At 37.9% G+C, this 23,529-nt stretch overlaps 2 protein-coding genes across 2 annotated transcripts; both read right to left on the bottom strand.

The window, feature by feature from the left end:
• Positions 1-3,013: 3,013 nt before the first annotated feature.
• LOC134667964 (protein farnesyltransferase/geranylgeranyltransferase type-1 subunit alpha) lies at positions 3,014-8,613 on the bottom strand. Its single transcript, XM_063525401.1, has 5 exons — positions 8,249-8,613; positions 7,487-7,610; positions 6,742-6,832; positions 5,946-6,085; positions 3,014-3,542 (listed from the first exon to the last, which is right to left on the bottom strand). The coding sequence occupies exons 1-5, from the start codon at positions 8,379-8,381 to the stop codon at positions 3,023-3,025; spliced, it is 1,008 nt and encodes a 335-aa protein (XP_063381471.1). The 5' UTR covers positions 8,382-8,613; the 3' UTR covers positions 3,014-3,022.
• An 11,960-nt stretch (positions 8,614-20,573) lies between these two features.
• Positions 20,574-23,173, bottom strand: LOC134668234 (pupal cuticle protein C1B-like). The gene is made up of 4 exons (XM_063525730.1): positions 23,036-23,173; positions 22,513-22,668; positions 21,350-21,601; positions 20,574-20,701 (listed from the first exon to the last, which is right to left on the bottom strand). Exons 1-4 carry the CDS (start codon positions 23,045-23,047, stop codon positions 20,600-20,602), a joined length of 522 nt encoding a protein of 173 aa, XP_063381800.1. The 5' UTR covers positions 23,048-23,173; the 3' UTR covers positions 20,574-20,599.
• Positions 23,174-23,529: the final 356 nt, after the last annotated feature.

Raw genomic sequence — 23,529 nt, 5'->3', positions numbered from 1 at the left:
TATGTGGCCCTTGCCGCCCTTGGCTGCTAAAAGGTTGCCGACCACTGCGTTAGACGGAACAAGTGATATTGCTATCTCATTCTACCGCATGGCTGCTGGCCTTGCTTGGCTTGGAATGGCTGGCGTTGGCCCATCGTGTAGAGGAGCCATAAGACGACACGGAAGGTGGTTCGCGTACCTATCTATGGCAATTTTGAAGGCCACATACCTATTTCTATGATAGTCTAATTGTAGCCGAATACCTTCTTACTCGAATTTATCTATATGTCGGCGGCCGATCGTATGGTATACCTATAAAAATACCCACGTTTTTTTTTTTTTTTTATTATGCATGGGTTTACTCATGGCCACAGACTAGCCGAGGCGTAGACGTGGCCTACGATGGAGCGAGCTCGCCCAGAAGGTGCCTGTTCACTCTTGATTTGAAGGTTGCCGGGTTATAAGAGCACACGAGCCTTAACAGTAAAGGGGACGACCGGCGACCGTTTCTCCATAGAACCGTAGTCTCCATTTTCCTCTCTGGATATTGATATATGATTTTATGGAAATAAAATAACCTTTAGGTGTTTATTTACTTTTAGCTATGGTCGTTGGACTTTTATTATTATGATTAGATATTACAGAAATTGGAGCGAAAAAAAATCCATAAGTACAAGTTTTTAAATTATTCTGAATCTTAATTGCAAACTCGAAAAAACCGCATAGGGTCAACCTTAGAAAATATAACCAAACGGAGTGGTCATTAACAGGCGTTCCCCTCTGTCGAAAATAGGCGGCCAATGGCCAACTACATGTCAACCAAATGTATGGACTGACGTTTATCTGACATGACGTACCTATACATTTGATGTGCCCCTCCCCCGCAAAAAACGGCAGACTATTTTGTACTGAAAATTATAGACATGGCGTCTCCGTTGGTTATATCCTCTAAGGGGTCAGCTGTGGTTGTTCTAACTCCATTGAATTGTGTCAAACGTTTGTGTGAAGAGGTGATTTCGCGCGTCCATTCACTTTCGTTTGCACTCGCTGATCTTTAATTGTAATTTCAGCCTTCCTGCGACTGCCGAGGCTGCGAATGTCCAAACTGTCCAATCGTTTTGACTTCAACACAAGAATTCGGTCCGAGTTCCTATGTCTGCGATCACGGAACGAGGCCTAAATGCACCTGTAGCACTGCACCGAGAGTGCGAACCGCTAAAAGCAATCCCGACTGCCGTTTAAAGCCTCAGCCAATTCCATTACCGGACTGCTGTTTGAAGCCTCAGCCAATTCCATTACCGGACTCCCGTTTAAAGCCTCAGCCAATTCCATTACCGGACTGTTGTTTGAAGCCTCAGCCAATTCCATTACCGGACTCCCGTTTGAAGCCTGAGCCAATTCCATTACCGGACTGGTGTTTGAAGCCTCAGCCAATACCATTATCGGACTCCCGTTTGAAGCCTGAGCCAATTCCATTACCGGACTGCTGTTTGGAGCCCGAGCCAATACCAGACCCTGAGCGCACAGAGAGCATAATGAAATTGCTAAAATGTGATAAGGACTGCTTTTGCAAGGTATTACATATTTTCGACTAGGGGATAGTGTCCGCGATCCGCCCATAGATCAAAAATAATAATTCAATTTTGATTTGTCAATATAACTATTCAAAATACAAATGGAAGAGTTTTTACAGAGACAGGGTGGCTAGAATGTACTAATATAGTATCTAATACTACCTACATATATAGTATCTTCTAAATTAAACTAGTAAATTTATAGAAACAAACATAATTATGGAGCACCAAGTCAATTATTTAGTATCATACTTAAGTTTCCGACTATGCCTCCTGATCAAAAACCATTGTCGTATTTTTTCGTCTAACAACCTATTTGCCTCTAATAGTTAGTTTAGTATGCAGAGTACGAGAGAAAAAAATGCCGGAGAAACTATAGTCAGTAGAAAAAGGCGGCAGAAAATGTAAGCGCAAAGGGTCCCTTATATATCTATCTAATAACTTTAAACAAGCAATTCTTGTTTATTTATTTATATATATATTTCGGGGATCTCGGTAACGGCTCCAACGATTTCGATGAAATTTGCTATACCTATGGGAGTTTTCGGGGACGAAAATTGATGTAGCTCTTATCTCTGGGAAAACGTGCTTTATTTAAGTTTTTTATGTTTTCCGAGCAAAGCTCGGTTTAATTTCGCTGTTTTTTCTATTGGCGAAATTGTTTGCCAGACAAGCTATAGTGTTAATAAGGTCGATCTCTATATAATTTTCATTTTTTTAGGTGGTTACCCGCGCCCTTCGCGCCGACGTGCACCGTTACCTCGGATTGCTGGATGTGGACCGACATATTTGCTCGAACGATACACAGACCTGCTGCCGAGATGCTTAGATCCTAAACCAACCGTGTAATAAAACTAATAAATAACTACAAGTGTGTTTTTATATTCTTAAAATGACTATTGGTTCCGCTTGTAAGATCAAAATTCAAACTAACTACATGATCGGCAGTTTTAACACATTGTTTTTGCTGCAATCAAAATGTTAAAATGCCATGTACATTAAAAGCTTATTTATATTTCATTTTATTGAACATAGATAGAGTATATGAAAAATAAGATGACAAAAAAGGGAAAATACAAATGTATATCTCACGGATGATATATAGAAAACGATTATACCGTGACACATTTAAAATTAAATTCTTTTTAGTTAGCACTTTGCTTTTATCAATTTTAAGTATTTTTTACAGATGGTATAAATGTAGAAATGGACAGCGTGGTATTTAGAATGCTCTATCAAATTATAATAAGTACTTCATTGTAAAACAAATTAAATTAAGCAAATAATAAATTCGATTTTCACTTTCTTTCCGGTGGTTGAAAGGGTGCGAGTTAGGTTTGGTAAACTGAGGTACAGGGTTCAGTTCCTACAATTGTCAGCTAGAGAAACTTGGTAAATATTTTTGTACCTCCATCATATCAATATGGTTCTGAAGGATATTTCACATAAATCATGTTTTGTAAAGTAAATTAAATTGTTCGCTCAACTTTATCGCCATCTTCATTTTTGGCAGCTAACTCATCCTTGGCTTTCCTAAATTTCTCAGACATATAGTTCCAATATTTGCTTCTAATTTTATCATACTTCGTCGCCAGATCTTCGCACAGTGCTACACCTCTAGTAGGATTATGTAAGCAACCTATTTCGTCCTTCTTAATAGCCTCGTCACAAATATCTAGAATAAAAGCGAGAAGGAACGGCGAACGGCACTTATTTTTATACAATTCCTCGCAGAACCCAGTCACTACGCAATTTCCATTAAGTCCCCTTTTATCGTGTAGCAATAGACCTCTTAAATAGTTCCAAGCGCTCTCGTTATTTTTGACAAATTTTATTTTTTCCATAGTGTAGCATATTTCTTTTTGCACGTTCATGTCAGACCAGCCGAGGTGGTTGTTCATGATAAAGTATCGCTGGTTCCAGGCCGAGTTGTTGCGTACGTCTTGGGTGATTAGATTGTCTACGAAGTCCATTTCGCGGTCGTACATTCTGGAATGGCAGAACATTTTTATAAGACTTTTTCAACATAGAAGAAAATTCTATGAAGTATTTGAACAAATTAAATTATTTTCAGAAAATATTTTAACCCTTTATAAGGCCCGTTGACAGGGACGTGCTATCGCAGAATTTGTTGCAGCTATCAGAAGCCTACATTTCAAAAATCTATTTTAAAAGCAAGTTGAATATTCAATTAATGCAAACGATTTTGAGCCCTATTATTAAAACAGTATGGTTGAATTTCTGATTGAGCGTATGTGGTCGATATATCGCCTCTGCCTTATAAAGGGTTAATTTGTTTTTATCAAGTAGAAACACTACTATATAAATTATAAACTGAAATAAATGTCATATACTAAGAAAAAGTGACCTAGGCCTCCAGTGCCCCAGATACTGTTCTACCTTAGGGATGGGCAGGGGGCGCCACAAGCCTTCAGTAAGAAGTGCACTTGGAAAAATTTGACCTATGCCGCTGTGGCCCGGTGGCAGAGTGGTTCAGGCACCTGCCGCGATAGCAGAGGACGCTGGTTCGATTCCAGTCTGGGGCACTGGAGGCCTTGGTCACTTTTTCTTAGTATATGACATTTATTTCAGTTTATAGAAGAAAATTGTCAGAATCTGGATTAGCGAAGACTAAAAGCGATATTTTGTGTGTGTCTTATTACAACAGTAAAAACTAGTAAGTAAAGACTACTTAGTTGGACTAGTTTGGACACCAAGAAAGCCTTTTCATGCTAAAAGCACCAAGACCACTTATTCACTCTCAATGCAACCTTTTTGTTTTTAAGTAAGTACAGTCAACGGTAAAAATATGGGTGTACAAATCATTTCAAAAATATGTCCCATAACTCTTATGTCAGTGAATTAAGAACTATGGAACATATTTTTGAGTAAGTTGTCTACACCCATATTTTTACCGTTGACTGTACTTAAAGTTTATTTTGGCTTTATTGCACCCATCTTTATTGGCGTGTGAGTGAAATATTTGTACATTGCTTGTGGCGACCTTTGTAATTTTGCACACGTAAGTAATTTTGCATACACGTCATGAAAAATGTTTTTTGAATTTATTGATACAAATAAATAACCACCCACTTAGAGGATATAACCAAACGGAGTAGGCATTAACAGGCTTTCCCCTCTGTCGAAAATAGGCGGCCAATAGTCATACACACACATTGTATGCACTGACGTTTATCTGACATGGCTATTTTTACGTTACAGTAAAGGGCCAAAAAGAATGCACATCGGCAATCATCGCATTTCCGAACACAAACGAATGCTCATTTCCATGTACATCAATTATTAGGTTAGTCGTTTATCAGAATTTGAATTTAGAACTAAGTACTTTATTGTTGTTTTGTTTTGATTTCACATGAAATATACAGAGCTGTAAAACACGATGTAACTATTTTTAATTATTGCTATATTCTTGTCAGGGAAAAATAATCTTCATAAATATATATTTTATAAATATATAAGATCGACAAAAAGTGTAATATTGTAATGACAAATCTCTGTTGAACCTAAATAATTACTTACATTAACATCCTCATGTTTTTTAAATTGGTTGGCTTCAGATAAAAAATATTTATAAACATTGTGGATAATTTCGCGTGACTGGTAGAGTAACGGCTTACCTTTTTTCCCTATAGATGCCATAGTACAAATTTAATTTTATAGGGGTTTTAGCAGCTCTATATATATATTGACTTAGATAGGCGACTGCACTCTCTCGCATTTGAACCATGACTGACAAAACAAACGTCATGGTGTGTGCGACACAGATATCGCTATACGAAGTCGAAATTAGCCGATTGCCTCTTTCTAAAGCTCGATGTGCATTCTTTTTGGCCCTTTACTGTACATATACATTTGACGTACCCCTCCCTCGCAAAAATCGGCAGACTATTTTGCACCGAAAATTACAGACATGGCGTCTCCGTTTGGCTATATCCTACTCTAAGACCACGCAGGACCATGTCCCCTAAATTCTCTAAGGCCCACTTGCACCATTCCACCAACCCGGGGTTAATCGGTTAACCTGGAGTTACCATGGTTACCAGTACAATTTGACACAAGTTAATGGTTTAACCGCTTAACCAGTGGAATGGTGCAAGTGGCACTAAGGTGCAGAAACTACAACATCCAACTTTTTTACATTTTGTCCACCACCCACCAACACAGATGATAGATAACTTTTACCTGTAGGTAAAGCTTAAACTAGAGTATGTGCAGAAAGAGAAGAGAACTCTCGTTCCATGACTCTTCTCTTTCCGAACAAACTCTACACATTAATTCCAATAAGGTTTACTATGTACTATGTACATACTGCAAGTGGCATAAAATATATGCAGGTAGATGTGGTGATTAGACTGATTAGTCAGAACATACCCAAAGGTCTTAATAGCCCATTGCCTGTGTTGCCAGGCGTGGTAGTTCTTGGGGTCCTGTATTAAGGCGTCGCTCGTCAGGGCCAGCTCCTGCGACGGGTCTTGCAGCCATTCCACTAGAACTTTCCGGTGATGCCACACCTGGAAAGTTATATTTGTTGTTGTCATTTTATAGAACATTGACAAAACATACATTTGAATGCCTCCAAAACATAACAAACCATGACTTAGGTATTTAAAAGTTAAAACTAGCGACCCTCCCCAGCTTTGCACGGGTCCATGGTGCATGGGGCTTAACAAATTATACACCTAACCCTCCCTCAAGAATCACTCTATTGATAGGTGAAAACCGCATGAAAATCCGTTTAGTAGTTTTTAAGTTTAATAACGCTAACATAGAAACAGACAGACGCGGTGGGGGACTTTGTAATATAAGATGTAGTGGTTGACTTTACCAATATTTATTCATAAACAATAATACAATTAAAAATACACTACATAATCTAAACATAAAACTAATTAAAAACTAAACTTAAATATAAGCAAAATAGTATAGACAAAGAAAAAAGAATTAAACTAATTAACTAAAAGTACCTAAAAAGTAATACCTTTACCAATTGAATTAGTTTATTTTTTAATTTTAAATAAATGCTTAAAAAAGATATTTTTCACATTCTTAATAAAATACTTGTTATTCTAAATGAAGTATTAAGAAGTAAAATACTCATCATTTGATAACATGAAGGTTAAAGCTTAGAAATACTTAAAGGGTTTAATTTTATTTAAAAAATACTCACTTGATAATTCTTGGGTGAATGTGTGATAACTGATTCAACATAATCTAGCTCGGGTCTTAAATCTGTCCCCAAAGCTTTCAGCAAGTCCCTCCTGAAATATTAAAAAACAGATTTTTAAACATCATGTAAATCCAAGGAAGACTGAAAGAAAGGTAGGCTGCAGAAACAAAGATAGGTTTGTGATTTGTATGAATTCTAAAATGTAAAATCTAAGCATTCAGAGGCTTTAGATATGTACTAGACTTTTACACATGGAGGCAACTTCTTTCCTAAAGACCTTTTCTTCAAATAAAAAATTGCTTCTAGAGATGCATTTAAGCAAAACTAAGTCTCTTGCTCGCTTTTCTTATTAAACTTCTCGGCCAGCCTTTTTAGGGTTTTACCTTGTAGCGACAAAGACAGTTTTACCTTGTAGACATGAATTTTCTTAAAGATGATGTACAAAATGGCAAGGACCTATACCAGGATTACCTGACAGGCCAACAAAAAAGCTTTGCTGCAGTTTGATTCAGGCCTCGAAGCAAACACGCCAATCGCTTACGCTCCGTAGCGATCGTAACGCAACCTATCACTGTTGCACTAATATGGAAGAGTGATAGAGAGCCACAAAGTGTTTCGCTGTCAAAGCGATAGCGATGGACACCTTGGCTAGGCCGGCAGGTTGTTGTATTCATATGGTTAATTTTTATTCAAGAATTAGTCTCATGATAATAATAATAAAACTTCTATAAACAAAATACAATACCGGTATTGCCACACAGTGTAGTTTGCCGGGTTAAGTTCAACTGCATCTTTTGTCAGTTTCAAGGCCCGTTCAGACTTCTCGTTGCTCTGCAGTACTGCCCTGAAGTACCCGTATACATCTTCAACTGAAAGTTATCAGTAAAAAAGTAACTAGGTTGATCATAAAAAATTTGAATGACCTTCATTACGAGGGCATAGATAAAGTAGAATATTTGTATTCACTATCTATACCAGGGGTCTCCAAAGTTGGTTGCTGCTGTTAGGACTGAACCCTTGGAGCCTGGCTCCCGCGGTCAGGCGCTTTGGATGTTGGCAGGACGGCAAATGTGTTGCAGGCCAGGTTTTGGAGACCCCTGATCTATACCACAGGTAGGTACATATTATATTCAACATCAATTGATAATTTATATAAAACTATACTAAAGGTTTAACAGGACGTATTGCAATAAATATTCAAATGAGCTAAATTGCAATGATGGGGTATGTATGTTCACTCAGTTCTCTTTGAGAACTCACACTGTATGATAAAATAAGCCCCCCCAGCAACCCAGTACCAGAATAATGTATAAGCACAATAGGATAATGTGCAAGTTTGCACACAGTTATAAAAGCAATTTATTTAAACATAATCAATAAAAAAATAAAATGTTACACTTTGTACCACCTTGTAACCTACTAACATAAAAATAGATCATAACCGATTACTATTTTTATAGCTCTGTAGTGAATGTAATTACAATTGAAGTGTAATCATGATACATACATTTCTCGGAATGAGCAATGACCACAACAGGCCTTGGCCCATCATTTTCAGGCACCGGCGTCACGTCTTTCCACTCAGGGCGGTCCCGATAAGGCACCCAGGTAGCGTCACCATCATACTCATTATCAGACATGTTCACTGAACACTAGAACTACTAATACACCGCTTTTGTACGGTAAACCAACACTCTTATCAGTTAAATGTACATAGACGTGATCAAACAGTAGTACACTCAATGGGTCTTTAAATTTAAGTCACCGGTTTATCTTTATTTATATGCGGATTTTAACACAGGTAATTTTATTTGAACAGGGACTTGGCAATGAAAGTGGTAGTTGAAGTTTTACGGCATATCGAACGAGCAACCAGCCCATCGACACCCCATACTTTGATAAATTATGAAAGCCCTTGTTACCAACATTGAGGCATAGAAATAATCTTATCGAATTAAAATGACTGCTGTTGCATTTTGGTGGCACATACCATACTTGCTTTTAACATAGACGTATTATACTTACTTTTCTTTAGGTTGGTATGATTGGTAGTAAAACGTCAAACGTCATTTGAATTGTCGTGAACGTGGAAATACGTGGTTATTTTTTATTGTAATTGGTAAAATAACTTTAGCTGTTATTTAAATGGGGGCCAAATCTTTAAGGAAATGTGAAGTTTGTAGTGGGTGTGTAAGAAGACTAACTACTGACGCATTTTTGGCCAAATTTCCAACTTGATCCGAACAGGTCGGTAAACTGATGTTTGTATGCAATATTTTCATTTTTTACTTTGAGTCGTTAACAGTTACTAATTTAATTAGTTTTAGTCGTGTACAATCCATGATTAAAACGAAAATATTTTGTGAATAAAGTATTTTTAAGTAAAAAACTAAGTAACCTATGACACGAATAGTGTACGACCAATTTTATCGATAATCTCTTTATTTCAGATGTCGATTATGGGCAAAGCTGAGGAAAAGGAAATGAGGATTTGGCGTATTTATTTACCTATTCAAAAGCTGAATGGAAACAAGTTCATTTGTGGAAATCATTCTCCATCCAGTGCCTTCAATAAAAAGGGACCAGATTAAAAAAGAATGCGCGCGAATTCAGCATATTGTAATATGCCTACTTGAATAATAAACTATGTTATTTTAATCATGTAAAATAAAATTGTTTATATATATATAATGTTCTTTTATTTTATTAATAGGTAGTACAGTAGGTAAATACAGCAGCACGTATCGCACATTTATCGATATCGATAAACAGTAGGTACTGGAAGTGTCGAGCCCTAGCGTTGTTTTTTTTTGTGTTGTTTTTCTTTTTTTAACAATTATGGCCTGGATGCGAGATCTTTAAGCCTGTATTTGGTGTGTTGGGATATGTACGTTCATAATTCGGTTCGAGGATTGTTCGAGAGTGCCGACTCTTAAAACGTAGTGATTATATGCTCTTTGCGAGCAACCTCTACTCTCATTGACACATTTAATTTGACAGTCGACGACGTTTTAATGACGTACGTGAATCATAGATATATAATATACAGAGATACCTTCCAAGCGAGCTGTCACTGGGACCACTTTTGTTTAGTGTACCATAGATATAAGAATAAACAGATAGCTTATGGAGTGTAGAAGTAACCTCAAGGGCCCAACGTTTTCTGTTCTCTTTCACGACGCAGCAACTAGTATCATTTCTCTCTCCTCGCTCTTTTAAAATGCCGTTTGTCAAAAAAGGACAACCATACTGTTGACAAGTTGGACTTCAAATCAAGTGTTGCCTTTCTTGATGCGCCCAGGCTGTGTATGTTGCGTAAAAGCGTATATGTGTGCTCTTTTAGGGATGTGAAAAGTCGATTTTAATCATGTTATACAGGGTGGAAAGGCACGACGATCCTTCCCGGAAGTATTAGGTCGTTTAAGTGATACAGAGCAGATTGGTAATGGTAAGAATCGTTAATTGAGTAAAAAATAAAAATACAAAATTTTCTACTTTTTAACTGTGGTGATAACCCTGTAACATGTGCACATGACGGCTAGATTAAGGATCTCCGTCGGGAAAGCTCGGGACTTTACGCTTTTTTCCGATCGTTGACAGAATCGCAATGATGTATGAATGACGCATAAATGACAAATAAATCAAATGAATGCAAAAATATTACAAACAATTTTATTACTTTCTTACGCTACGTCTTACGTAGGCGAACAACGCGCGAACGCGGCGCGGCGCCTGCAATTCGCGTGCAAATCGCGCCGCACCGCGTTCGCAACGAGATCGCTTACGTAGGACACTTCTATGGGCATCAAAGGATTGATTTCGCCGCGCCGCGCCGCGCCGCGTTCGCGCGTTGTTCGCCTACGTAAGACGTAGCGTTAGATAATTACTTTTTGCCAATATTTAACACTATCTTATCTTCACATACGGTGTTCAAATGTACCTCCGTGTCTTATAACCGCCATGTACGCCGCAGCCCGCACCCGAGCCCGCGCACATTGCCCATGCGATAGTGTACTATGCTCTTCGTCATTTTTCCTCCGCAGATTGTCAAAAGCAGCAATTAGCCTTTAATGACTCATTTCATCCGCAGTTTCACATTCCGTTTGGTACACCATATCTTTTACACAGCCCCACAAATTTAAATAACCACGAGCATCTAACAACTGCATTTTTATTTGAAGAATATGACATTAGATAAGTAAAGTTCAATGACAATTTAATTTCAAATATCAAGGCCCAGTTTTATAAAGTTACAAGTTACAGGTTACAAGAGTACAGGCTACAGGCACCTGTAATGCACTGTGTACGGCTACAGGTGTTTTATAAATACACATAGATAATTACAGTTGTAAAGCACCACGGTCAATCTCGATTACATGTGAAATTTACAGGTGCGAAGAACATCACTATTTAAAAAAAATGTCTGTCATAGAATTCATAGATACTCTGTGCTCTACTAAATGACAGCGTTTTACACAAAAAATAAAACGCTAATTAAATAACTTACCCTATTCGGAACCTAATAATAATATTGAGAATGGCAACCCTGTTGTCGGTCGTATTGTCCTTTTCTAGCATATACGTCCCTCTCTCTCCCACACTCCCACCACACAGCAGTTTGCTTTTTGGCGGTTGTCGCAAAAACAAATTTCCAACTCATTGTCTCAAAATTATACATATTTACACCAGGCAGGATTAAAACTTTAGGTTCCGAATAGGGTAAGTTATTTAATTAGCGTTTTATTTTTTGTGTAAAACGCTGTCATTAAACAACTGTACCGCTATTCGGAACCTAATAATAATATTGAGACGTGTTTGTTATCGCCTGGTGGTGGGAAGACGCCAAGCCAATGTGATTATACATGTACTTATTATGTATATGTAATATTATTATATTATGAGTGTTTAATTAATTATGCAGTACACCCTTTATTTTAACACCTGTGAGGAGAGAGGTATTTAGTAAAGCATACAATTTGATATTCCATTATATTATGATACTAACTTAACATTTTATATACGTACTTAATGTACTTATAAATGTTCAAAAAGAATAAGTGAGTCACCACAAGGGTGCTATACATAATTACTTAAATGTAGGTATGTGAAAACTAGGTAAAAGAAGATGTGATAAGTCAGTCTACTCTTCAAAGAGCATACAACATCTGTTATAAGGAGTAATGTAATTCAAGTATGAAAAGATAAAAATAATAAAGTACTAGAGTAGTTTTTATTTATAAGTAGCAATTATTATCAAATTTGATAATAATTATCTATAATAGTAAAGTAAGCAGTTGCATGAATATAACAAGGACAGGACCTTTCTTATTTCCAGAATCCCTCGGGATTAGGTAGACGAATATTTTAATTATTCGTTATATCACTATCACCACAAACAGAGTTAATAAAATTAGGTACTTATTCAAATGTCATAGGGAATCACTAAATTTATTTAATGACTGTAAGCCATATACTTGGTTATAGGTTATAGTTATAGCTATAAAATGCATTTAACTCTTTTATATGCTTTACTAACGAGAACGCAAGTCACTGTACATACATAAATAAACCTTACTTAAAAGTGTGAAGGTTACTATGAGAGCTTAAGCCACAACACTCATTGTTCACTGCGCTGTGGCACTAGTTATGACGCTTTGTGGTGTTCTTGTGTAGAATTGCCACAGAACTTTATCAATAATATTTGCAGAGTCATTCTAATTAAATTCATGTTTAGCTATCATAACCTTAATTTTACTCAATAATTTGTATATATGTAGTAAGAGTAGTTTCTTAGTGGTTTACTTTATCTGGTGCCTACTGGTAGACATAAGCCTTAAAACTTTATTGGTTCTGACCGCTAAAGTGGCTTAATTTCTGTAAACTATTCATAGACATTGCTTAATTCTGAATATTCAGTGTGTAAATTATAAGGAATCAGATACTTAATTCGAAACCCTAGCTCATCGCATAGGTGCTTTTAACCGAAATACAAATTTATGTGCTTATTTCGTGATTTTACATTATTTGCTGTGGGAAACCAGGGGGTTCCCGACCATTTGCCGGGCGCCTGTGGCCCCAAATCCAACAGCGCAGAGGCCCTTTAAGAGGGACCTATTTTATCCAATGCTAGAATCAACGCTTTGTCGAATCTATTAGATATTTAGGTATACTTATCCTCCTTATGAACTAAGGATAATTGTTACTTGTTTATATTTCAATAATAGCAAGATTGTAAATTATTTTATATTCTGAAATATAATATTACTTAATTTGGGCCAGTGTACTTTTGTATACTATATCTCTGGCCTACTACCTACTATATAGGTTAGTCTAATAACATCCCGCCTACTGGGAGGCAATATACAGAGTTCATGGATATATATTCACGATATCGCTAAGTGTGTGGATCTAGTTTTCCGACACTTGACTGCATGAAATTATTGTGTACATTTTTTACAGGTCTCGAGCAAGAAGGGTACCTATATATAGGTTGAGGTCCTTAACTTGTGGATTTGGTAATAGGAGCAAGACACAAACGGGGTGTAAATTAATTGATCCACCATGTTTCAAGAGATTCATGTGCATTGATGCCTTCAAGTTACACTGTACAGACAGACTATATAACTCTTTTGCAGAGTTTTGCCAACATATTATAATAAATGACTGCATTTGTTTGGGTGTACTTGTTCCACGACAAAAACATATTTATATATATTACAATGTATTTTTGAAAAGTACTCGCCTTTCAAAATAGCTTCGCCTTTTCGCAAGGCTTGCTGCTGTTTCACATTGTGCAAAGCAAACAGTATCGCAATGCTATAATTTTATATAAATTGAGAACTAGAGGGTCATGCCCTAGACGTGACCGCCCAGAAGTTATACTAGAATCGTTCGTGCAAACCATTAAGTCACTGTTTATTAAAAACCTTATGACTGGGTACCTTACATTCCACGGTGGGTACATTTGTTAAACGTATAGTATCAAACTATGACGAATAATGATAAGTGAATTAAGTGATAACAATATTTGGTCCGTGCATAGAAGCACGTGCCTTTGAGATTAGTGCATGGGTAGTTTAAAATAAACTTAATCTGTGCATAGGAGCACTTAAGATCAAGGTGGTTCGAATCCTCAAGGTTCACAAGGCAGACATAAGGATGTAAAATAAATCATTCATAAACGCCCCGTTAGGTCAGTTTTGTATATTTTTATTTCCAACATGCTTGTGCAGCACATGACAATTTTCCTATATGTACCATGCCAGTCAGGGATATAATAATTAAATAGGTATCTAACCTTGGTTATGTCGTGTACCTACATAGGTAGGTACTCGTAAAAATGTTAACTGAAAGACTAGTGCTCTCGAGGCAAATATAATTTATATTAATTTCTAGTCTGTCATAGCAGGCATAGACTTCAAAGGTTTTTAGATATTCATAGGGCCGCTAAACGGAACCCTTTGTACACCTTGAGCAGGCTGTTTGTGCTCTTGTAATTTTATTTTCACACCATGAGTGATATTAAACATAGCTTATTTCAGAATTGAACCGTAAGCTATGTTGTGTCGTGAGCTTAAGTGAGCCTGATTTAATTAGAGTCCACAGATTATCTGGACCTTGGAGGATTGACCACACCTTATTCTAAATGTCAATATTCTGTCTGGGCTTATGGTCGAATTTAGGTGACTAAATCTCTTAGTATTATCTATGCCACCAACGTTATGAGGCTTAGCGTCTCTAGACCACAATTTTATATTAGGGTGCAAAGATTTTTTCATCTTTAAAATAAAAATGAGTCGAGATAGGCCTGGAATCTTAGGTTATTTCATATCTATTATATTATAATTTTAGAAATGTTAATTATTCCAATTTTGAGTTTAGCCAATAGGGTGTCCGGGACCCTTAAAATAGATTGGTAAACAATAATGAAACCTCGAATAACGAAGCCTATTTCGACTGATTTTTACCCAGAACATTATTTTGTTAGAACCCTTTTCACTTGTCCTTTGTCCAAAAGGAGGTATTTACATATTCATCTTTGTTATATTTTTATGATTGTGGCCTACTCGCTCGCCTGTGTTATGACCATATCATTTAATTTCTGACATGCCTTGCGCAGGCTTATATAGGTTGTAATATCATCATCAGTAACTTGACATCAGTTTGTGAATGAATCAAAGATTCTTTGGCACACCTTACGCAGGTGGAAACATGGCAGCCTTGCGCAGGCTTAAATAGGTACACAACATATTAGTTTCATCACAAATAACTTGACGTTAGTTTGTGACTGAATAAAAGATTCTCTTAGGCACACCTTACGCAGGTGGAACCATAACAGACATAGCTTAAGAATATCATTCAAATGAAGTTTATGTTTATGGGTAATATTCCCTTAAGTAGTTGCGAGTTCTTCGCTCGACAAGGGGAAAGGATTTACTTTAATAGGCACTTTTAGAAAGTGTCATTCACGGTGACGAGATTTGCCATAACTAAACTTTAACTCTACAGTTAGCGAATATAATTTGAAATTATGAAGCAAACCATGCGTGCGTCTTCGTCAATGAAGCAATCTAAACATTCCCATATCGTTAATGCCCTTTCAAGTCACAGGCTTCCGATTTTACTTAAAACGTTTACAAGTGTAGGTACTATTTATGTAGGTAGGTAGGTAGGCTTAAAGAACCGTCTTGTATGTACCTATAGTTACATATAGAATGAATAATCAAGTTATTCAAATCCAAAATAATACAAGCACATATAGCAACTACATGCAAGAGTTCTTTTAAGCTGTTAGTACCTGTTATTTATTTAAAGAGATACCTATCTACCTACATTTTAACCTTTTTTTTTTTTTCAATATCCTTAGATCTAGTTGGAGAGATATAAATTGATAGGGAGTGAAATACTTAAGGATTTCCATGTCATTCTTGCGCAGAGCCATGCTAATATCTCTCTTTATCTAGTCAGACTTAAGTTTACGTACTGCCGAGTTTACGTACTCACTTTCCACAAAAATAAATGCAATTCTTGCGATGTAGGTTTGTTCGTTACCTTGTGTCCCGCAGAGCGGAAATGGAAGCCCCGCGAAGCGGGGCTTCGTCGACTCCTAAGCGGGTACACATTATTTATCAGCAAGTTTATTACCAAAAAATTCATTTTGCAATATTATATTTATCCCGGAACGGGATAAACCGACAAGTTGCTGATAGATACTTGGACAGATAAACCCTACACGTCTATAAGCTTCTACCTTAATACGTAGGTTCTACGTAACACGTATTAACTATCCGATCCTTTCGTATTCGAAAACACAAATCACTTGAAAACTGAAGGGTATGCCTCCACACATCATCATTTAAGTGTTATACCTAATTTCAACAGTTATTATAGACACACAAAGATTTAAAGTAATAAGTAATAAGACTGAGAAGAGACTTAATGTAGGTATAATATTAATTAAATTTTAATGGTGACAAGTGCACGCTTTACCATCTCGATGTGTTTTCTACCATTATGTGTTTTAGTATTTTCATTAGCATAGCCACGGTGCGCGCAGGCAGCCTTTGAAAACTTACACATTACTATTCCGGATCGTTTTTATTTGCTAGATAGTTTAACGGACACTAAATTTAAATATTTATTTCGAACGGCAAAAGCCGTTAGAAACTGTTTTTCAATATAGTCAGCTAAACTGGGGTACAATTCAAAAACTCACCAGCAGTTTAGCTTCACGACCTTCCAGATGGAAAAACAGCAAGCCAATGAGTTGGAAATTTGTTTTTGCGACAACCGCCAAAAAGCAAACTGCTGTGTGGTGGGAGTGTGGGAGAGAGAGGGACGTATATGCTAGAAAAGGACAATACGACCGACAACAGGGTTGCCGTTCTCAATATTATTATTAGGTTCCGAATAGCGGTACAGTTGTTTAATGCTGTGTTATTGTTTGCTGTTAAGTATTGGAAAAATGGCCAGAAATGAAGGAGAAATCGAGTGGTTGAGAGCGGTGTTTGATGCCAAGGATATACTATTCGGGCCATTTTCAGATTCAGATTAAGTTAGATTTAATGAAATATTTACCTAATAAGTAAATAAGTACTGTTTCACATTACAATGTATCGTTTCGGTAGTGGCTCAAAGATAAGTACGCTGTGTATCGAAAATTATGAATAGTACACTTTACCATAATGTGAATGCACTATACTTAAATAAAGAGACGAATGCTAATAAATCAACGACAAATATCGGCACCAATCCCTTTCCGTTTCCTAGTAGATAAAATAAAACGAATCATCAATAAAATCAATATCAAACATATTGTCACTTCATTTCCTATTTACTATATATTTCAGATACATTAACAAAAACTGATAATAAGAAAACGAATAACTTTAATTAAACTTAAGAATTACGAGCAAAAGAGCGAATCAGACACACTACAAGTAGCTGCTGTTGTGCTGTTACAGGACTCAAGACGTATGTCAGTTTTTGTTACAAGTTTACCAATCTACACTTGTAATTTACAATATTTTTATAAAACGCTTGTTCGATTATGAGTTTAAAACTATTAATCTCCCATATTTTCGTCTATGGTTGAGCTACAGGCACTTGTACCTGTAACCTGTAAAATTGTAAAGCCTGCTCCAGACTATGCGCGTGAATCGCGGGCGAAGCCGCGAACGCGAGTGTGGAGTCGATTTCGCTGTCTGCGAACATCGACGCCACACTTGCGTTCGCGGCTTCGCGCCGCGATTCGCGCACGAGTGTGGAGGGGGCTTAACACGGTACTTTTATAAAACGCAAATTGTAAAAAACGGAGGAAGTGTTGTCAGTAAACGCCTGTAAACTTGTAACTTGTAACTTTATAAAACTGGGCCCAGACGTCTTGTCTATTTCCTACCACGCAAGAAGGTTTGTTAGTTAGGTATTTAAGACGTATTTATTGTGATTTATTCTTAGTATTTCATTTTTGCAAGTTCATTTGGTGCGTCAAACACAATCTACTTGTAATTTTTATTATTTTAGATAATTTCCAATTATTCGAAAATAATTTTGTGAAACGTGTTAAGAAACTAAAACCTTTTTTATCAGTCAAGGAAACCAGAGATATTTATAAGACAATTGCGTACTTTTGAGTGGTTGTCAATGTCACAATTTGAACAGTCGTTGTAAACAATGTTGTGATTAGTATTATTAATATTAAGGAATAACATAACTACTTCATTCAAGTATTGAACAAGTGGCTAACTAAGAAAGCGAAAATCCTGCAACGATTCTTACCGTGTTGTAAGCAGACCTAAGAATGGTTAGATGGCAACAAATAAGCATAATTTCCTGTCGTATACTGATTGTTTACAAGTAAGTTCATTGACCCTGTCACCTGTTAGGGTTAGAACAAAGTAGTTTTTTGCATGGATGTTTAAAAGGCCATAATTTAGAAACGGTTGCCCATATTAACATAGTTTCTATGGAGAAAATATAGAGCTTAGGATAAACAATCCCCCTTTTCCGGAAAGGATCGTCGTGCCTTTCCACCCTGTATATCGATAAACGCTACACAGCGGAACGAAATAGCGATTAATTGAAGCTTCAATATCTTCGTTAAACATAAACATAATTTAAATGCTAATGGATAATGAATATATTATAATATAATAATATAATTCAATTATTGCGGAACACCTATTTTAGGAGGTATTTATGTATTTTAATTAAATATCTGAACTTTCCCTTGGTTCCCTGCTGGGGCGTGACTATAAAATTGTGATCTGATAACCACAATAAAGAATAAAAGCGTTTTTGGTAATTTTAGGTATCGTTAAGCCTTTGAAGTAAAATTAAAATTGCAAGAAATGTCGATAGTTTATCGATATGACTTTATCGACATGGCTACAGCAACGTGGGCCTCATTGTTAATCGTACACTAAACAAAAGTGGCAACAGTGACAGCTCGCTGAGACACCGTCTTTATATATTATAAGTCTATGAGTAACCTCTACCTTCTCTACCTTCCATAAGATAGCTTCCAAGCGAGCTGTCAGTGGGACCACTTTTGTTTAGTGTACGATTAACGATGTGGCCCACTTTGCTGTAGCCATGTCGATAAAGTCATATCGATAAACTATCGACATTTCTTGCAATTTTAATTTTACTTCAAAGGTTTAACGATACCTAAAATGAACAAAAACGCTTTTATTCTTTATTGTGGTTATCAGATCACAATTTTATAGTCACGCCCCAGCAGGGGAAAGTTCAGATATTTAATTAAAATACATAAATACCTACTAAAATAGATGTTCCGCAATAATTGAATTATTTTATTATATTATAATATATTCATTATCCATTAGCATTTCAATTATGTTTAACGAAGATATTGAAGCTTCAATTAATCGCTATTTCGTTCCGCTGTGTAGCGTTTATCGATAATATGTATAACATGATTAAAATCGACTTTTCACATCCCTAAAAGAGCACACATATACGTTTTTACGCAACATACACAACCTGGGTCTACCTAAAAAGGGGACACCTGGATTTTAAGTCCATCTTGTCAACAGTATGGTTGTCCTTTTTTGACAAACGGCATTTTTAAAAGAGCAAGGTGAGAGAAATGATACTAGTTGCTGCGCCGTCAAAGAGAACAGACAGCGTTGGGGCCTTGGTTTTGTTCCTCACAAAGGCATGCTTATAAAAAGCCCCCTCCAGACTATGTGCGTGAATCGCGCCGCGACGTCGCGGAGCTAACATATCGCGAAGTTGACGTATGACTCCACACTCGCACACTTCACGGTGATTTCGCAGTTTGGTTTGCGGCAAGATGGCGGAAAAGCATCAGCTGATCGAGTTTAACTGTTAGTTATCTGTGGCATCATACGTGATTTAGCTGTTTTTCCATTTTGTTTTCTTGTGAAACCGTAAAATATAGCTGCTTAATATAATATAATCATAATACTCGTATAATTATCTTGCCACAGAAGAGCCAAAATAGTGTGTAATGTGGAGTCTTGCAAGTTCGCGCTTCGCGTCTCCTTTGACGCGGGCCGAAATACCGACAAAAAACGGAGAACAAGGCGCGAAGGCGTGAACAATCTGCGAAATCGACGCCACACTTGCGTTCGCGGCTTCGCCCGCGATTCACGCGCATAGTCTGGAGGGGGCTTAAGATCTATAGGATCCTACCATCTATAACGCGACGTGACTAATGCCGGCTACACACGTAACTATAAATCGTAGCGATTAATCTGTGCAGTCCGATTTGCGCAGTTTTATCTACCGTGTGTATGACAAATCGTTACGATGATCGACAACGAACGTACAACGTGTGTAGCCGGGGTAAGTCGTTCGGGCACATTCTGACGGTACACTGGAAAAGAAATTGGCGGCAAATTAAAATCTAGGTATGCTTATGTGGTGCTAGGCCTTTCGCTTGCTTGCGGTGCACCTAATAGATGCTGAAAAAAAGAATAGGTACCCCTAATCAGTACCTAATCACCCTTCCATCCCTCCAATTACATACTTATGATTATAATATGTGACGTTCCACGAAAAAAAGGTACCTTATGGCGGCTGGCACTTACGTCGCATAGCGCCGCAATAATATTGGAGCGACGTTAATAATAACGTAAACGCCAACCGCCATAAGGTACCTTTACTCCTGGGTCGTCACATATTTATAATGATAGCATTGTGTTTAAAAATAAAACCAACGAAATGTTTCAATAATAAATGTATTTAATAATAAGTTACTATGTTACAACTATCAGATAATAAATTAAGAGGAATCTTTGAGCTCACTTAAGATCTAATTTTTACAGTAATCATTATTTGAACGTATATACAGAGCGTAGGCTGCGTAAGTCTACCATGCATAGGTCAGGCCAAGTCCGTTGCTGTAGGTCATGTGAGAAACAGCGGGAGCCGCGGAATATGCTACGCCAAGAAGTCCACCAGCTGTTGCCACCTGAAACATAGGTATTAATAAATAACAGGTTTTTGATTACAAGCTTAAACACATTCGCGAGGTTTTATTACAGTCGCCATCAGATATATCGGAGCGGCCAAGGTGTTCACAAATATCTGAACACGCCTCTATTGTTAAGCCCCCTCCAGACTATGCGCGTGAATCGCGGGCGAAGCCGCGAACGCGAGTGTGGAGTCGATTTCGCTGTCTGCGAAAATCGACGCCACACTCGCGTTAGCGGCTTCGCGCCGCGATTCGCGCACGAGTGTGGAGGAAGCTTCAGGGCGTTAGAGTGCGTGTTCAGATATTGTGAACACCTTGGCCGCTCCGATATATCTGATGGCGACTGTACAACTTTTTTAACTTTGTATTGTACCTATTGCGAACATCAAAAATCGAGATTTCGTTTCCTACCTAGTCACTGGCGCTGAACCTTGAATGGCCCGCGTCACCAATAAGGTATGGATATTAGTGTGTGTAGTTACTGTAGGTACTTAGTACAGTCGCCATCAGATATATCAGAGCGGCCAAGGTGTTCACAATATCTGAACAAGCACTCTAACGCCCTGACAATAGAGGCGTGCTCAGATATTTGTGAGCACCTTGGCCGCTCCGATATATCTGATGGCGACTGTACTGTAAACTCACTTTAGCAACAGGAGCAGCATAAGGAGAAACACCAACATGGGACACCAGTGGCGCAGCCACGGCTCCATGATACGCCGTGGTCACTGGTAGGCCATGAATGGCGGGCGTGGCCAGACCATGGTACGCGGGTAGACCATGGTACGCCGACGCCAAGCCGAGCCCACCGACCGCTATTCCGGGGTTGCTGACTCGCACATCGGATTTACGCACGCTTGAGAATGGTGTGTCGATTGCCTTTGAATATGTTGATATCTGGAATATGGATTAGGTTGGTACTTAAATACAAGTAGCTGATCATTAATTAATCACTGTATAGGTAGGTACTTACATCCAAAGTTCACCCCACAGTAACTTAAATAAAAGGACCCAAATTGTCATTTACAATTCTTTCCACCTAAAATGATGACTCACAACATCACAACAATTACCTTATCTGAGTTATCTCAGTAGATATACCTATCCCTTAAAGCAGGGGTGTCCAAACTCGCGGGCCCCCAAAGCGAGTCCCCACTGCCCGCGGGAGCCAGGCTCCAGGGGTTCAGCATTCATTGAGAGTAGAACTGTTCCTAACAGCAGCAACCAGAACCAGAATACGGTGGCTCGCGCGAAAATATCTGAGGGGCAATAAGGCCCTCGGGTATAAAAGTTTGGAAACCCCTGCCTTAAAGTGTTATTTTGACTGGTGTTTGGCGGAAGGCGAGAGATGGTAAATAGGTACATAGGTAGACCATGGATGAACATTGATTGGTATGGATGTCAATGATAACTACCTATACAGGGTGCTTCCTGTAACAGGAGCAATAAATTAAACTAAAGGCTGTACTCCTCGAACTGACCAACATTAGTTCAGCAACTTTTAAAAATTATGAATCCTTTAGACTTCCTCTTATGCATAGTTACAAAATAAATATTGCCTTCAATGTACGCTGACATCAGTGTGTTTGACGTTACTTGTCACGCTTTTAACATAATAAAATTTGCAATACATTGCGTCTTAGATTAAACTTTAAAGTGTAATAAAAATCATACCATGAGTTATTTTAAAAAGTTGCTGAACAAATGTTGGTCAGTTTGAGGAGTACAGCCTACCTACAGTTTAATTTATTGCTCCTGTTACAGAAAACACACTGTATAATTATTTCAATAGGTACTGTAAGTGGTACCTGTCCAAGGTTAAAAGGCGACCTCAGTATATTCGACTGGTGCGTGGCGATGGCAGGTTGAGCCGGATAGTTGTTGTAAGGGTAGCCGCCGTAGGCGACAGGAGCAAGTATGCCTGCAGCCTGGCAGACTGAGGCCACACATGCGAAGAGAACGATCTGAAAGGAAACGAAACCGTTTACCTAGGCTCACTTGCACCATTCTACTAACCCGAGGTTAACGGGTTAAACCTGGAGTTACCATGGTTACCAGTACAATTTGACACTAAGTTAACGGTTTAACCGCTTAATCCCGGGTTATTGGGATGGTGCAACATGCCCCTAAGTAGGTATAGGTACGAGCCTGATGTACGAGAATTTGTTTAGGCAAATTAGAATAGTTTTGCGGCATCTAAATGTTATTTTGGCGTCGTGCGACCATAATGACGATTTTTTTGTGTTGGATTCCTTTTCCTAAATTAGGTACGCACGTTAAATGTTGTCTGATTGATGAAATAAATTGTTTTATTTACTCATAGGTACTCACTTTGAAAGACATATTTCTCGACGTCGGACCCTTGGAAGCTCGGGTACGAATATGTAGCGCCTTTGGGTCCACTATGGCTTTTATACTTTGGCAATGACAACACACACAGTGCAAAGGGCCATGTGTGATAATGATAACGCCCATCGGCTCGATTCGGGAAATGAATTAGAGATTCGTCACTAGATATGAAATAGCAAAGATATGTGACGTTCCACGGCAAAAGGTACCTTATGGCGGCTGGCGCCGCGATTCGGGAAATTAATTAGAGATTCACTAGATATAACATAGTAAAGATATTGTGACGTTCCACGGCAAAAGGTACCTTATGGCGTCTGGCGCTTACGTCGCATAGCGCCGCAATAATATTGGAGCGGCGTTAATAATAGCGTAAGCGCCAACCGCCATAAGGTACCTTTTTCCGTGGGACGTCACATATCTTTACTATATCGTATCTAGTTAATCTCTAATTCATTTCCCGAATCGCGCTGCATGTC

This window comes from Cydia fagiglandana, chromosome 10 (assembly GCF_963556715.1).
Source record: "Cydia fagiglandana chromosome 10, ilCydFagi1.1, whole genome shotgun sequence".
Classification (NCBI taxonomy): Eukaryota; Metazoa; Arthropoda; class Insecta; order Lepidoptera; family Tortricidae; genus Cydia; species Cydia fagiglandana.
The sequence above is the reverse complement of the archived record's forward strand: the minus strand, read 5'-3'. Positions and strand labels throughout refer to the sequence as shown.